Genomic DNA, 15705 nt, shown 5'->3' with positions numbered 1-15705 from the left:
ATTTAATGTATTGGAAATCAGAACTTACAGTTATATAATATATACCACAAGTGAAGTCAGAAAGTTATTCTAATATTTTCCAAACTCAGACACCAAACAGTAACCAAATACCTAAAATACTAACCACATTGATAGGTCGTAGGACAACATTCACCCTCCGGCGGTGGAAGGGGTTGACAATCCTTTCCTTCCATTGGTTCTCCACAGCTGCGCACAGCACATACTATGTCACCGCGCATGCAATAGCAAGATTCACAAGGCTTGTCAGTCACCATCAGCTCGCCATCGTTGTAAAGGGTGTCCCCGAAGCGGCACTGCAGTGGATTTGGTGTTGTCCCAAGTACCAGACCACCTGTGCTCGGTTGCTCTGTTGTACTGATCTCATTGTAATCTGTAACATAATTTGATATGTTATATTCATATCCAACAATGTTCATAGGTTTGATTAGATTAAAACAGTTTAATGACAGTCCTGGAGTAAAAGAACTACTCAAGAGCATAAATTATTCAAAATAAGTTCAGCCAAATCACTGGCTGTTGTTTTGATAGTATTGTATATAATGGTTCTTACCACAATCATATCTGACAGGACAACATACGCCCTCCTGGTACACAGGTCGACAGCCCTCTACGTTCAGCGTGCACTCCTGTCTCACACATGCAGTGTGGTTGCGGATGCAGTAGCACAGCTCACAGGGCTTTTTCGGATCTGACGGCATCTAAACAAAACCAACAACTGGTACTTTTTTGCATTTGATAAGTGATTTGGTAGATGTGATCTGGTTAAGAGAATTGCGAATAAAAATGTCAAGGTCATCCAAAATGGATGATGAGTTACTAAATAGAACTAGCTGATTTTTGGTGTACTCAGTTAGTAATTCTGGGTTAGGTAGTGATAAAGTTAGAGGGCACCAAAAGAATTTGCTCAACAAAGTATTGGAGATAGGTGCATACAAATTAAACGACCACAATAGATAATCACATATCAACCATGCTAATTTGTTTCCTCTAAATGCAAGAAAAGGGAAGAAGAAAGAATTCCCTAAGCATTCGCAAGAAGAAGAAATGTCACTGAAATCGTCTGGGTTAAAATGCTAATCGTCTGGCTTTTCACCATCCAAATGTGGTCTAGAAAACATATGTGAAACAAATCATCAAAGTGTCAGTGATGTCTGTTACAGGCATATTCAAAGGAAAGCATATTCCTACACATAATAGGCTCATGTCATCCTCAAAATCTGATGTTCAAGTAGTTGATTACAAAGCAACACATTAGTTTACAGCCAAGGAAGATTGATCAACGTACCTGCACTCCATCAGGGTAGAAAGTGTTATCTTCGAGCGTGCAACCGTAATTGCTCAGATGTCCTACTGCTGAGGAGGGTGTAGCTAGTGTCGTCGTAGAACTTGTCAGGATATCCACTGGTACTGGAGTTGCAAGAACAAAGACATCATTGTGATTAGTATAGAATAAAACTGCTACATTTTAAAAAGTATTTTTATTTTGAGAGATCTTCAGATTTCACAGAGGGTGAGTGCAACTAATCATTTTGGAAAGTTCCTATTTAGGAAAGCAGAAAGTTGCATTGCACCGAAATGATATTTTTGAATTGCTACAACTTGTTGAATATTAACAGTATAGTTTGACAATTTGGTTGGTTTTAGTTCTTCATTAGATGCTAGTGACATCTTAAATTACAGTCGATGAGCCAGAAGAGGAGATCTGGTTTAAAATGTTTTAACAACTAAACATGTTGTTTGTTTCATAACACAGTCAGAAAATTAATTTTGCATATCAAGGTCATGGGTTTAAAAAGTACTTTGGGCATGTATTGAGTATTGCTACTACATGCAATACTCGAGATGCCACAAGCAATACAACAACGCTTAATGAGACTAGACAGGCCATTTCTCCTGGCTCATCGACGTAATTATTCAATGTCATTATGAGAAAGCGGACTAAAAATCCTTTTGACCTCTCCGGGAATCAAACTCATGACCTCAGCTATTCACTCAGTCTTGATCCTGGAGTACGAATCAGGTCACTGGTTTAATTTACAAAATTATCTTCTCTACACTTGATTATATCTCCGGCAATAGCCTTTCACACATTCATTTCTCCTTCTGGCATCCTTCAACTTCCTTGCAATTTGAGGCAATCATATGATTTTTGATCTGATGGAATGATCCCTACATCTTCGACTTCCATAAATGCAATAGGATTGGGTATCCTGGTGTTACCTTCTGGGCAAGTGATGACCGGGCAGCACTGGTCTGGCTTCTTCTCCACCGTGCAGTCCTGGCCCACGGCTTTGGTGAAGGGGCAGACCCGCAAGTAGCACATGAGCATGCGCTTGTGGCACGTGCAGTTCAGGCATGGCTCATTGGTGACTATCCGGTCTCCCTCCTCATAGTGCTGGAAGTTGTAGTAACATCTGGATGCTCCTGTGGATAATACATTACATTACCACTGGAGTGAACTGTAAAGAAGAGACAGAAGTAAAAGAGACAAGCAGAAGAGAAGAATAAGTAGTTCTTCCAAAAATTGCCAAAGTAAAACACCATGGCTTCAAGAACACAGTCTTTCTAAAGAGAAGACTTTTTTTACATCACCATTACATAGGCGATTGGCCATCTTAAGGTATCTTAAAGAAAGGATCATGACTATGAAATAAGTAAGTTAACCCAAGGGAAGTCTGATCACACAATCTTAAGGGCCAGCTGTACTGAAACGGTCTAGAGTTTTGTTCTGCAAAAACAATGTTATGCCCTATACCTTAAACAGTGTTACTTTCTTACACTCCAGTTTTACAACATGATTAATTTAAATTACGATAACTATTCATCCATCTGAATTTAGGAATTTTTAAACAGTGTGTGTGTGTGTGTGTGTGTGTGTGTGTGTGTGTGTGTGTGTGTGTGTGTGTGTGTACTTATACACACATGATGTTCTGACACGATTTCTAAGCACGGTGGAGCAACCGAGTTTTCCGTCTGGTATTTGACGCTGTAATAAAAAGGAAGGTAACTGGAGCTAAACTCAACATTCAAATTGAATTAACCTTTCCTACCATAGCTACGTTATGTGTAGATGAATTTAATGAATTATAAACAAAAAATTGACAGAATGACTCAATTTTTAGAAAATTTTATTTTTACACACAACATCCAAAGTTCTTTTATGCATGCAAAGTTCAGTTGGGTACGATTTGGTTTTTACTTACACTTACACAAGCACACAAACATGCACACGATCATATTCATGAAATCCAAACTTTGGTCTAATTCAATATCATTCCAATAATCCAGATATTTCAATCCAGAGGAATAAATTCTCTCAGGATTAAAAAAATTTACATTTAGAAACTATGACAGTTTTCGTTACAGTAATGCTTTACTCGTAAAACTAACCTTGTGTATAAAATTTACCTAAATTTCGTCAAAATTCCTCGGAATAGTGACTATGCAAGTAAATATTATTTCATGAAAAATGGAATTCTAGGTGCGTTCCTGGTATAAATTAGGGGAAGAAGAAAGTAGTAAAGTGTTGTGAAAGACTCCTACCTGTATCATTGTGGTACTCCAGCGCCTGACTCTGCGCAAGGTCACCTTCAGTTATAGGCGCGGGCGCTGAAACAAAAAATTCAGTTGAACAAATATCACAAGGACAACATGTGGCCGAAATCCTAATATACTGAGACAGTGAAACAGGGAGGGTTCTGTAGGAAATGTTTGCTCTGCATCTTATAAGGGGTGGGATCTTGAGTTGGTTTTTCACTTGAGGGGGACAATCTACTGATCAGCGGTAATCTTGTAGAGATCTGAGTCACTTGGGGAGTGTAACGTCATAAACTCTCCGGCACATGGCTATCTGATTACGGAGGAGGGGAGGGGCCCCGTCGTGCACCCCCTGCAGCGAGATAGGTGAGACATTTCAAGTAGCAGATGTCCCTATTGTAATTATGCTTGGCTATGTATCAGTCGAAGTTGAAATTTCTTTTTCTTGCATTAGGCTACACCATAGAGGAAATAGAGGTTCAATATGCTTTTTGAAATTAAATACACATAGGTTTCTTAAAAGTTTCATTGATACGGACTATTTTAAGTTGTCTAATCAGTCAAAATGGAATAAAAATATATGTATTCTTAAAGATATTAAAATAATTTTAATACTTAGACATTTATAAATGTTCTTTTTAGGGTATTTAAGTTATGTTCTATAAGGTTGGTATTATCAATAATCCATTTATCTAAGTAGTTCAAACACAACGTTAAATAGTAGGTCATTTCATTTCCGTAACTACCTGGTTATTAATGCATGCTCCTTTAACGTCTCGGCGAGGCTTAGATAACAACAAGACTACATAGAGCATACGCACTAATTTTAGAAAGGTTTCATGTCTATATTCGACCGTCATTTGACTTATAATATGTAACGTCTTATTAGCACAAGGATGTGTAAGGGGAGATTGTGATAATTGCATCACGTATATGACAATGAACTAAATAATTAGCCACAACCAACTCGGAAGAAAAGATTGCTGGAATATGAATTAATCATAAGTGTAATTCCGTTTGACAGAATTCTAACATTTCAAGTGGAGTCAAAGTAATAGAAAATCTGGGGGCTTATTGAATACCTGTAGACTTCTGAAATCTAGTTTTCAATGTAAAATTCTATGCTTAAAGCACAGAAGGATCAAACATTCTCACTTAAATGACTCCATATCATCCAAGAGATTGACACGGAAATTTGATGACATAAATAGATCGGTTGACCTTCATCTCTTGGACGACTCCTTATCGTAGACGATGTTTGCGCGAGTTGCAGATAATGTAGGAAGAATGAAGATGATAATCTTTTGGATGACTCGTTATCATCGAAGTTGTTAGCACTAACAGTTTAAGATGCGGCCGATCAGATGGACTTCATCTCTTGGATACTCAACCGTCACATTGATTTGCACGGGCGTTAGATATAAAAAGGAAAACAGGATGATCTTCTTATGGATGAGTCCATTATCACAAGAGGTTAGCAAATAGTAGAAGACGCAGAAAGACCGATGGCCTTCTCTTGGAAGACTCAATATTGTACAAGAGGGAGTTAGATTATGCACGAAGACTGGAAGACCGGAGATTTCCTTATCTCTTGGATAATTTCTTATCATCGAACTATCTCTTAGATAATTCCTTATCAACTAACTATCTATTGAATAATTTCTTATCACCCAAGACGTTACAAAGGAAATGACACAGTAAGGCTGATACATTCTTAAAATTCTAAGTACGCGTATTATAGAATCGCGCCAACAGGTCTTAGTCACCTTAGTGGAGTTACGCCCGGGGAGGAGCAGACTCCAGGTAGGTCTAAATAGGAACACACCTGACTCCATGTACATGACACTACCAGGGCAAATACGTCATCCACTGAATGCACAATGGATGCCAGGAATGCAGCTGCGAATGGAGGACGCCAATTGTTTACAAGTTCGGTGGGCGACCAAGGCTGTTCGACAAAAGATCGCAAATTGCAAAGCCAAAACCAATAAGTAGGTCGTCCCTGGCCCCACACAACCTTCGTAAAGTTATTAACTTTCGTGATTTATATCCTGGTGATCGATGTCCCCTCTACGTGGTTTATCTACTGCTTATCTACTGCCAGTTCTGAAAACTGTAATAAGGCAGTCTAAACCATCCCTAAGAGATACCTCCGTTCTGTAATTTTGGTTGTCATTAGTTTTTCAACGGAAAATAATTAAAACGCCACTTTTATACTTCTCCAGAATGAGCGTTCATACCTCAAAATTGAACGTGGACTGTGATATGTTATGAATATGCAGTTTAACAATCTTCATGAGTGGAGACCGATTATAGATTCAGAGTCAAACTAAATTCTTTATTCGAGGTAGTATGAGAAAATAAGAAAGAAAACTGTCACTTAAGTTACAGTTATAGATCCTAAAATGACGATCTCAGTTACTGAAGATATTTCGCCGTCTTTCGAAAACGAAGTGGGAGTGAAAGGGGAATTCACTTTTTCAACAAAAACTCATAATACTCATAAAAGAAAGAACAATGTTGAAAACTAGATAAGTCTAAAATTGAGTATATTATTTCAAACTTAAATACTGGTACTTAAATTATTATTGTCTAAGTTTGTAAAACAAGAAACTAATTGTCTTTTCAGGGTTCAGGGGCTACGTCATTTCAAAAACGTTCCTGAAAGTATGTCAATGGTTTGAATCAAGAATGTTGTACCAGAAGGTAAATGAAGATCATTACGAATGGCCTACCCATATAAATGGGGTCATTTTGACTAGTTTGATTTCTAGATGGTTTTAAACTAACTCTCGAACAAAACGATTACAATAAAAGTATAAACTTTGAACTAAACATTAACAGGCCGCCATTTTAGGCGGTATCGATTTATATGGCTTCAAAATTATTCTTCTTTTTTAAAGTCATTTAAATAGAGACGCTTGAGCTTTTAGATTTGATTCGTTTTTAATGAGAAGCCGATCCCCTTTTAGCCTTACTCTGACCGTCCTCATGGGCCACTGGCCAGTGCGAGGATCTTATCAAACAGAATAAGGGGGAGAGTCGATACAGTACAAGGTCGATTGTACTGATAAAAAGTGCAACGGTCACAGAGAGGATTCGAACCTGCGCTATCTCTAACTCAAAGTCCAACGTCTTAGACCGCTCGGCCATCGGCACTCCCACTAATTTAATTCTTTAGATACATCATTCACCTTGCCATTTTGGGTATGGGCAAAAATCACATCGCCAATATAAACATAACTGTAGGTTTTAACATAAAGGTAATCTAAAGAAGACGTTTCTAATTGCAATCGTTCAGAAGTTATAGGGGGAATGAATGTTAGTGGTAAGTCTATCCAACGTACCTCTTCAAAAGCTCCACAGTTCTGATAGTTTAGTTCTATTCTTGCACTAATTCTAAAGGCCCAAGTAGACCTTTGTAATGAGACTGTTATACGCCAATGGCATTTTAATTCACCGTGCTGAACGATTTTAAGGGCACAATTTCTAAGTGTATACTATAGAGTATTCTATAATCGCGTGTAATATGAAAAAGAGCGAAAGTTCGCCACATCGTATTTTGGCACGATTATTTAATTTCTCCGCTCCTAACCTATTACGCAACTCCCAGCATCCACGGAAGCCGAAAGTGAGGGGGTCAACAACCATCAATCGATTCACCTATGTCGGACTCCAGGACTGCGGGTTCGGTTCGGTTCGAGCAAACGGGTTATGCTAATTAGATCGCTTCTGGTCGGCTAAAAATAGTGGACATTATAACGGGCCTCGTGATTGTGGCTGCGGGCTTCTGAAGCCGCCTACCCGGTGACGCAACTAAACAACTATCCGTCCGAAATTTTGAGGTTAGAGTTACGGGAATTCCGGTGACATCCCTTACCCCGTGTGAATTCAAGAGCTCAGCGAAGCGCGGAGCACAACACCAAGATAATTGAGAAGCCTTGTTCCCAGAATGTAGAACAACCTCGGTAACTAAGAGGTCCTTTTCAAATAACGGGAGTCCCGCTTATCCGGCTTTGGAACAAGCACAATCCGGATTATCCGTTTTAATGTGACATCTGTCAGGACAGGCTGCAAATATACGGACAATCAATCCTACCGAGGCTGCAGCGGATGGGGGCATCCGTGTTGATGCATGAGACGGATTAAGTTCTCACCGATCTTGGTTATTAACTCGCTCCGCCTGACCTTTTGGCATACTCCCTCATCCACCATCTGGCGGATATTGTCGAGCTAACTGTTCCTTGGAGACAAATACCCCGGAAGAACACCGGTTCAAGCTGAATAAGTACGAGCGTTTCTATTCAGAACAGTTCCACATTGTTTCAAGGATCACTATCAAGCTGTGGAAGTGGAGGGGAGATGTCTTTCAGCAAAGCACATAAATCTTTTCCCGAAGGGGTTTGGATTGGGAAGGAAGAATATTAAAGAATTTCTGTGGGGATGTTCTGACTCCATTGGGGACATATATTTGTTTTTGACAGAAGATCTATCCCTTGTTGTTCGAGATAGTGTGGGGAAATTGTGGCTTCATAAAAGTACTTTAACCCTCCATGGCTGGTCTTCATTCCTGAACCACTCCCTTGATTGGTTGATCTCTATCATCTATGGTTGGTTGCACCGTCTCATAGCTCGTTAATCTTATTCAATCTAATTTACTCTGTTCTTAGATATTTTCAGCACAAGGTGGAAACAGAAAAATTAAAAGAATGAAACAGAGATAAAATAAGAACATTTATTTTCATTTAGCTGTGATTTCCTTAGAATAGGAGTTTTGAGACATAAATCAGGTAATATGAGCTTGGACACGACATAATTTCGCGCTATAATGAAAAGACGATGATATTTGCTTCGAATTTACTTCAGAGACAGATCTATAATCAATATTTTTGTCTATCCAAATAATAACACAGCGTGCAAAGGAGTAATCGCAGGACTTCTATTCTTCACATAATTGCTGACATAACCCCAGAATCTATTTAAGTTACAGGAATCAAATGTAATTATGTAGTGTTGTAAGCAAGAACGTAGCCAGGAAAGAATTTTTTTTGGGGGGGGGTCCACACAACAGTTATTTTCCCGTTGTGGACAGTGAATAAGGTCCCATTTTGTTCCTTAAAAAGTTCTCGGCCCGATTCTTTGCTCTGAACGATTTTTTTAGCAGTATATGTCAGTAATACTGGGTTATTTAAATAATAATAATAGTTTACTAAACAATTGAAAAAATTGGGGAGGATCCGGACCCCTTAGATCCCCTCGTAGCTACGTCCTTGGTTGTAAGTAAAAAACGTTCGTATCACAATTAAAAGTTTTAAACCAACACATATAACTAACTGAATGAGCAGACTTACAACTATCGTGGAAGGTTTATACAAAGTATTTTAGTTGAACCGTGTATTATATCGGATATATCGATTGTACTTCATATTCATCGAGATATCGATCTTATGTATATTGACAGATAAATGGGAACAGAACGACGATTAAAACTGTAAAACAAGGAAGTTCAATCCGATTTTGAGCTAAGCTGGAGACGAGAGATTATATTAATTACGGCACCAGAAGTGCATCAGAGGAGGCGAGGATTATTGCTTTTCAGCTTTTGTAATTTAATCAACAGTAGCAGCAGAAATCTCTCTCTACCAGCTGGAGTGTTTACAGTTACAGGATTTTAATTTAGCGATATGGAAGTTAAACATTAGACCGTTTCTGGCAGATTTATAATTTAAATATTTCAAATATGGTTTCTCTGACCAACCGTAAATGAATGGGTAGATTACCCTACTACAGTAAAAGGTAGATTATACTACTACAGCAAAAGGTAGATTACGCTACTGCAGTAAAAGGTAGAATACCATACTACAGCAAAAGGTAGATTACCCTACTACAATAAAGGATAAATTACCCCACTAAAATAAAATGTAGATTACCCTATTACAGTAAAAGGTAGATTACACTACTACAGTAAAAGGTAGATTACCCTATTACAGTAAAAAGTTGATTACCCTATTACGATAAAAGGTAGATTATCCTACTACAGTAAAAAATACGTTACCCTACTACAATAAAAATTAAATTACCCCACTACAGTAAAAGAACACTTCTTAAACAAAGAGAAGGTCGGCTTTGATTCTTTACCCAACCGGAAACAAGGTATTGGATCATTCCTACTAGAGTGAAAGAAGATTCCTAAACTATGAGGAACTGGGATTTCAGTTATCTGATCAAACGGAAATGAAGGGCTAGATTACCCTACTAGAGTAATATAACAATTCCAAAATTGGAGGAATTGAACTTTGATTTAATTGACCAATCGGAAATGAGGAACCTACTAGAGAATTTAGGAACTGTTCCTAAACTATAGAAATTCGACCTTTATTTCTTTGAACAACCATAAATGAAGGAAAGATTACCCTACCAGAGTTGAATAACAACCTTTAAACAAAGTGGAACTCGGCTTTGATCTCTTTGAACAACGGGAAACGAGGGACTGGATCATTCCTACTAGAGTAAAAGAACAATTCCTAAACTAGGACAAATTTGACATTGCCTCCTCTGACCAACCGGAAATGAAGGGCTAGATTACCCTACCGTAGTAAAACAACGATTTATAAACTTGATTTGGATTTCTCCTCACCGGAAACGCGGTGTTGGCTCTAAACCGGATCCTCGAGCCGGAGTGACTTGCACAGCCGCTGCTGGACTGTTTGCGGACAGCTAATACTGAGTAATGGACAATAGAGTCGTGCACTGCGCTCTGTCGGCCGGTTCAGACACTATACTCTCCACACCACCTAACACCCAATTAGCACACCACCGTGTGAACTCGCCTTCGTATCATCGCCTCGTACAGTTCAACTGTATCTTGGGCGTATCAATCGATCATTTTACTTTCAATGCATATTCTATATAGATTTTTAAACTTTAATAATGTACTGTGACATTTCTACTTGTGTTGACATTGGAGTGCCGATGTCCGAGCGGTCTAAGACGTTGGACTTTGAGTCCGACTTACAGCTATCACAGGTTCGAATCCCGTCTGTAACCTTTACACTGTCTATCAGTATCGACCTTGTACTGTATCGCCTCTTCCCCTTATTCTGTTTGATAAGAAAGAGGCCAGTGACCCATGAGGACGGGCAGAATAAGGCATAAAAGGGGATCGGCTTCTCCTTAAAAAATATATTAAGGGGGGCCCAAAGAGTCCAGACCCTCCCTTCAATTTTTAATTACAATTTTAGTAAACTATTATTATTATTCAAACAATCCAGTATTAGTGACATGTACTGGTGAAATATCGTTCTCAACATTGAATCAGTTTTTAAGGAGCAAAATGGGGAATGAGCGGTTGACTGCACTTTCCTTACTTTCTGTCCACTACGAGAAAAATATCAGTCGTCTTGACCCCTCCTCCCCAAAAAAACCTAACTACGTTCTTGCTGTGTGAGTGTTGTGCCTGACATCCTTTACAAGGTTGGTAAATGTGTAAGTGTGTACTGATATAAACATGTGTTCGTTAATTGATCAAAGCAGGCATTTTATCTAAAAAATATCCTAACAATACAAAAGGTGCTATGCGTTTGAATTCCGTAATTCTATTTGCGTACAAAGACCAAATTCTAATACAAAGCAAACCTAACCCAACCCTCCCTCAGTGAGTGTGGTAGACGTTAACCCAGCAGGCACGGTTAGTTCTGTGTTCAGCAATAATACTTTGCTTTGCTCAGCAAACAGTGTTGGCGCGAAGCAAAGTTTGCGGTAAGTATTATGGGTTCAGTGTACGAGCGCCTGTAATCTCCCAAGAGGCAATTCAGAGGCATGGCTGTTTACCGTTACATCGTGTAAGGCGCTCTCTACTCCAGAGTTCACAATGGAAAGGGGGAAATAGCAAAACCGCTGTGGCGACTTAATAAACACAATTATTATTATTTTATTTTATTTCATAATAAATTTGGTAAGGAAGTAACAATAATAACGCTTGGACCACACAACGTTTTAAGGAGTTAATAGTATTTAAGTATTTTATATAATACTAATAGACTCTTTTTCACTGCATAATATACACAAAACTTATGCCTTTATGTTCATATCTCATATAAAAAAGAGTAGTTGGGAAGGGTGTCAGCAAAACGTGTGGCTTTGACCCCGGCATCTTCAAAAAATGAACCTATTAGAGAATAAAATTCCGTTGCTGGAATTCTCATAAATTCTTAGAATTTATTACATTACTGCTTTGAGATCAATGACCAATCACGTTTATTGAAGTAATACTATCCAACCAAGACTGCATGTACGATGAAAATAATTTAAAACTCCCTCAAACTTGTTACAAAATTTGAACATCGAAACAGAAATCATAGAAATTACTAGAAATAGTGGACGATTTAAAGATTTGTGTTCTGTAATGTTTCAAAACAAGTGAGTAGCAGCGTATCGACAATTTCAGGAACCGTTCAATTCCATGTTTATATGTATATTTTGGAAAAAGGCAATTTAATTTTAAATAAATCTTTTGTTCGTACCACTTTGAGTCAATCCCTCCTCTCAAATTTGGAAAATTGTTACATGTCTCATGGATATACACTAAAGCTTCTTAGTGTATTCTTGTCAAAAAAGTTAGTGAAGGAAGAGCAAACCCGCGTTTTCCACTCCTTAGATTTGTACACTGAGTTTATTTATTTACACTTGCCTGCATAGCACGTCAGCGTGTCAAGTTGAAACATACACACTGAGTGGGAACCGGTCAAGCCACTCTGACGAGAAATCAAGATCCATACGAATGCACTGTTCGGGCATAGCTAACAGGTTGCGGCTGACTTCGAGCACAGCCTCGGCTAACGAGCCCTGATACCAATAAGTGATAACAAGACCTTGAAATCGAAGTAGGCGCCATCGGTGATAAATCATACAGTAACGGGACTACGGGCGAATGTTACCCGGCCACTGCCCTGCTGCAACAATGCTGATGCTAGCAGAGATCGCCGAACTTCCGCTGTTGTTTCCCAGGACGGTGGGAACGCGGGTCGGCCGCGGGCATCGCGGATTCGGCGGAAAGGTCGAGGTTCTTCTACCCAAGAGGATTAAAAAGCTGTTTCCTTATCATCCAAGATGTAAGAATGGAGTTAGATGACACAGTAAGGATGATAAGACGATGATGATGGAACAGCAAGATCAGATGGTCTTCATATCTTGGATACTCCGACCGTCACATAGATTTGCACGGGTGTTAGACATAAAAGGAAAACAGGATGATCTTTTTTGGACGATTCTATATCATACAAGAGGTTAGCTGATAGCAAAAGACGCAGAAAAACCGATGCTCTTCTCTTGGAAGACCCCATATTGTACAAGAGGGAGTTAGATGATCCACGAAGACCAGACTATCTCCTGGACATTTCCTTATCATCTAACTATCTCTTTGACAATGCCTTATCGTTTATCTCTTGGACAATCCCTTATCATCTAACTAGCTCTTCGACAATTCCTTATCGTTTAGCTATCTCTTGGACAATTCCATATCATCCACGACGTTACAACGGAGATGACACAATAAGAATGATCACAATAAAGCATTGCCTAATACATTGTTAAAATCCTAAGTACGTGAACTACAGAATCACGACTTCAGGTCTTATGAGGTGCTGTGTTCAGATAGGCCTAATCAAGATCTAAGTTTCTGAAGAACTTGCACGATTGAGGAGAAAATTTACTCAATACGTGGAAACTAGTTTTTTAAGGGTATTGCAAATACGTTTGCAATACGCAGCACGCCTAAGATTTGTCTGGTAACAATGTCTTTTTGTTAAGAGTATCACGTCTTAAAAGTAGTTATAACAAGGTTCTGTATGCATATATTTTGGACAAACTGTCAATCTATCAATTTTTCCCACTTTTTGCCGCTTTAAGATCAAAAGCTTCAGTTGTACCTGGTGAAGTTGTAATGAACTGGTCATTCCTTACAAAGGACGAGGACGAAATGATTTGCATGTATTTATTCATCACGTACCTATACTGTTTCTGCGTGGACTTTAAGATTCAGTGTTGGGTGTATTGCTGACTTTAAGATGGGTGTATTGTTTAGCCATCTTGATTGAATTGTGGGAGTTTCTTGTTTAATTCTATTAAATTAATTTCAACGCTGTTATCATTTTCTGTAAAATGTTAAAATCGTTAGAAATAAATAAATAAAGAGTTAGTCATCTTTCGAATTCAATATAGTGACATTCTTCATTGTTGCAGGGGAGACTCGATTGGACTCAGGCAGGTTTTGATGCCTTGCAGAGTTGAAAAGACACACCGACTCGACATGGCAAAAAGACGATATATGGAGACACGGCGCGGGGCCACCTCCCAGAATTTCGGGTGACCCCCGACCACCGCGGCACCGGAGAGTCACGGGGACACGATCTCGTATAATTGGCGAGGTGACGACCCGTGTTCGCTCGCGAGGTCACCGGTCCCCGGACCCTGTTAATTACACCTCCGGGACCACCGCTGCCACAAAAACTCACTCTTAATGCTCCATCTAGATTAGGGATTTATTAGTTTTAACGGCAGTTCAGCGACCTTGACCCGTAGGCCTGTGGCGTTAACTGTATCGAAGCCTGTTTTGACAGTAATAGGGCCTAGTTGGATTTCCACACGGTGCTCAAACTGTTTCCGGTTCTGATGATGACAGAGGGTCTACAAGTCGCAGGTGTTGTTTGTCGACAGCTATGGCCAAACCTAGAGTGCCAGAACGTGAGGGTTCATTTTGGAGAGGTGAGAAGAGAAAGAGAAAAAAGCAATTATAACTGTAACCAAAACAGTGGAAAATCAAAGTTAAATTCCTCTTATTGTAGTTAGTACTCTAGAAAACAGGAACGGTTGATTAGAATTTTAAATTTTTTTCCTATCTTGACAGAATGTTTTTTACGAATTAATACTTTTTTAAGCAGTGTTTGAAACCGATATAAAATCTTTACCAACATGTAAACATGGTTTTTTATCCTAAACAGTTATCTCAAAATTGAAAATTGCGTTGAAGAATACCTTCAGTGTCCTTCACCATTGACTACATTCTTCGTCTGTATTTTAATTTCGTCAATAATGGTCGGTGTGTGTTGAGTTTAATTTGGGTTAAACACGACCCCATCATAAGACACAATGCAGTTTTTGATTCGTTTAATTTAGAGCCATATTTTAAATGAGTTGATCTATGGTGTCCCACAGGGATGCATTGTCAATCCGTTCTGTTCTGGATTGATTGATGGGTAAAACTGGAGTTATTCTTTCAAGGTGAGTACAATGTCACTTTTGGGACAACGGAGAAGTGACTGTAGCAATGCACACGGCTGCCGATCGTCACGGCATCCAGAGACCGCGTCCCCGTGGGGCGGCCCCAGCTCTGTCGTGCTCCAATAGCCTCATGGACCTAGTAGTCCGCCCGATCGGGAATGTGACTTGTGCAGTATGATTACCCCATTTCCAGCGCCGGATGCCGGAGAAGTACTCGAGTATGACCGGCCCTGTCCTTGAAGAAGCCTTGGGTTGCAGACCACGACATCGTGCCGCGTCGTCGCAGGCGCATAGCCATCGCTAAATGTCTTTTTGTTGCCCACCAATTTGCGCATTCCCATTAAAACCCCTCTAGACGGTGCCATTGCATTTGACAACGCTTTAGAGTGGATTGAGAAGGAAGAGATTTCATGGAAAAAGGACTCCATCAAAAAAGATGTATACGCTTCCCAATACCAAAATAATGACTAGCATGCAAAGAAATTACATTTGTACTCCAAATGTTGACTGCTATCATTATTGCATTTTAGCAAAACAAATTATACCTTAAAACTTCACAAATTGGGATATATCATGCAGAAGAATGGTTTTAACCTGCTGCTTAAACTAATTACTACCGGGTTGAAATTACTGTACTTAATTGAGTTGAACCCAGGTGTATTAACCGATAGATAGTTTTAATAGATCCAAGGTATCATAAAAATTAATAAGGCTATTAAACCACTAAGCGTGGTCATCGGTGGAGCATTATGTTAAAGGGGCACAAATCACCGGACGACACCCGGCCGAGAAGAAGAAGAACGGGTAGGAATTAATCATTTTGAAAAAAATTGCCGTGGATTATCCCGGGACGGCTAGTTGGCAGCGCAT

At 39.3% G+C, this 15705-nt stretch overlaps 1 protein-coding gene across 1 annotated transcript in view; it reads right to left on the bottom strand.

The window, feature by feature from the left end:
* The window catches only part of LOC124367468 (titin), a 73467-nt gene that overhangs the window by 12314 nt on the left and 45448 nt on the right, over positions 1-15705 (bottom strand). The window contains exons 3-7 of the mRNA XM_046824301.1: positions 3565-3630; positions 2242-2445; positions 1307-1428; positions 572-719; positions 125-391 (exon numbers count right to left, since the gene is read on the bottom strand). Of these exons, the coding sequence (XP_046680257.1) occupies positions 125-391; positions 572-719; positions 1307-1428; positions 2242-2445; positions 3565-3630 (807 nt within the window). The remainder of the gene's footprint in view (positions 1-124; positions 392-571; positions 720-1306; positions 1429-2241; positions 2446-3564; positions 3631-15705) is intronic.

The sequence above is a fragment of the Homalodisca vitripennis genome, chromosome 8 (genome assembly GCF_021130785.1).
Source record: "Homalodisca vitripennis isolate AUS2020 chromosome 8, UT_GWSS_2.1, whole genome shotgun sequence".
NCBI classification, from domain to species: Eukaryota; Metazoa; Arthropoda; class Insecta; order Hemiptera; family Cicadellidae; genus Homalodisca; species Homalodisca vitripennis.
Note: the sequence above shows the minus strand (reverse complement) of the source record. Positions and strands in the feature narration are given on the sequence as shown.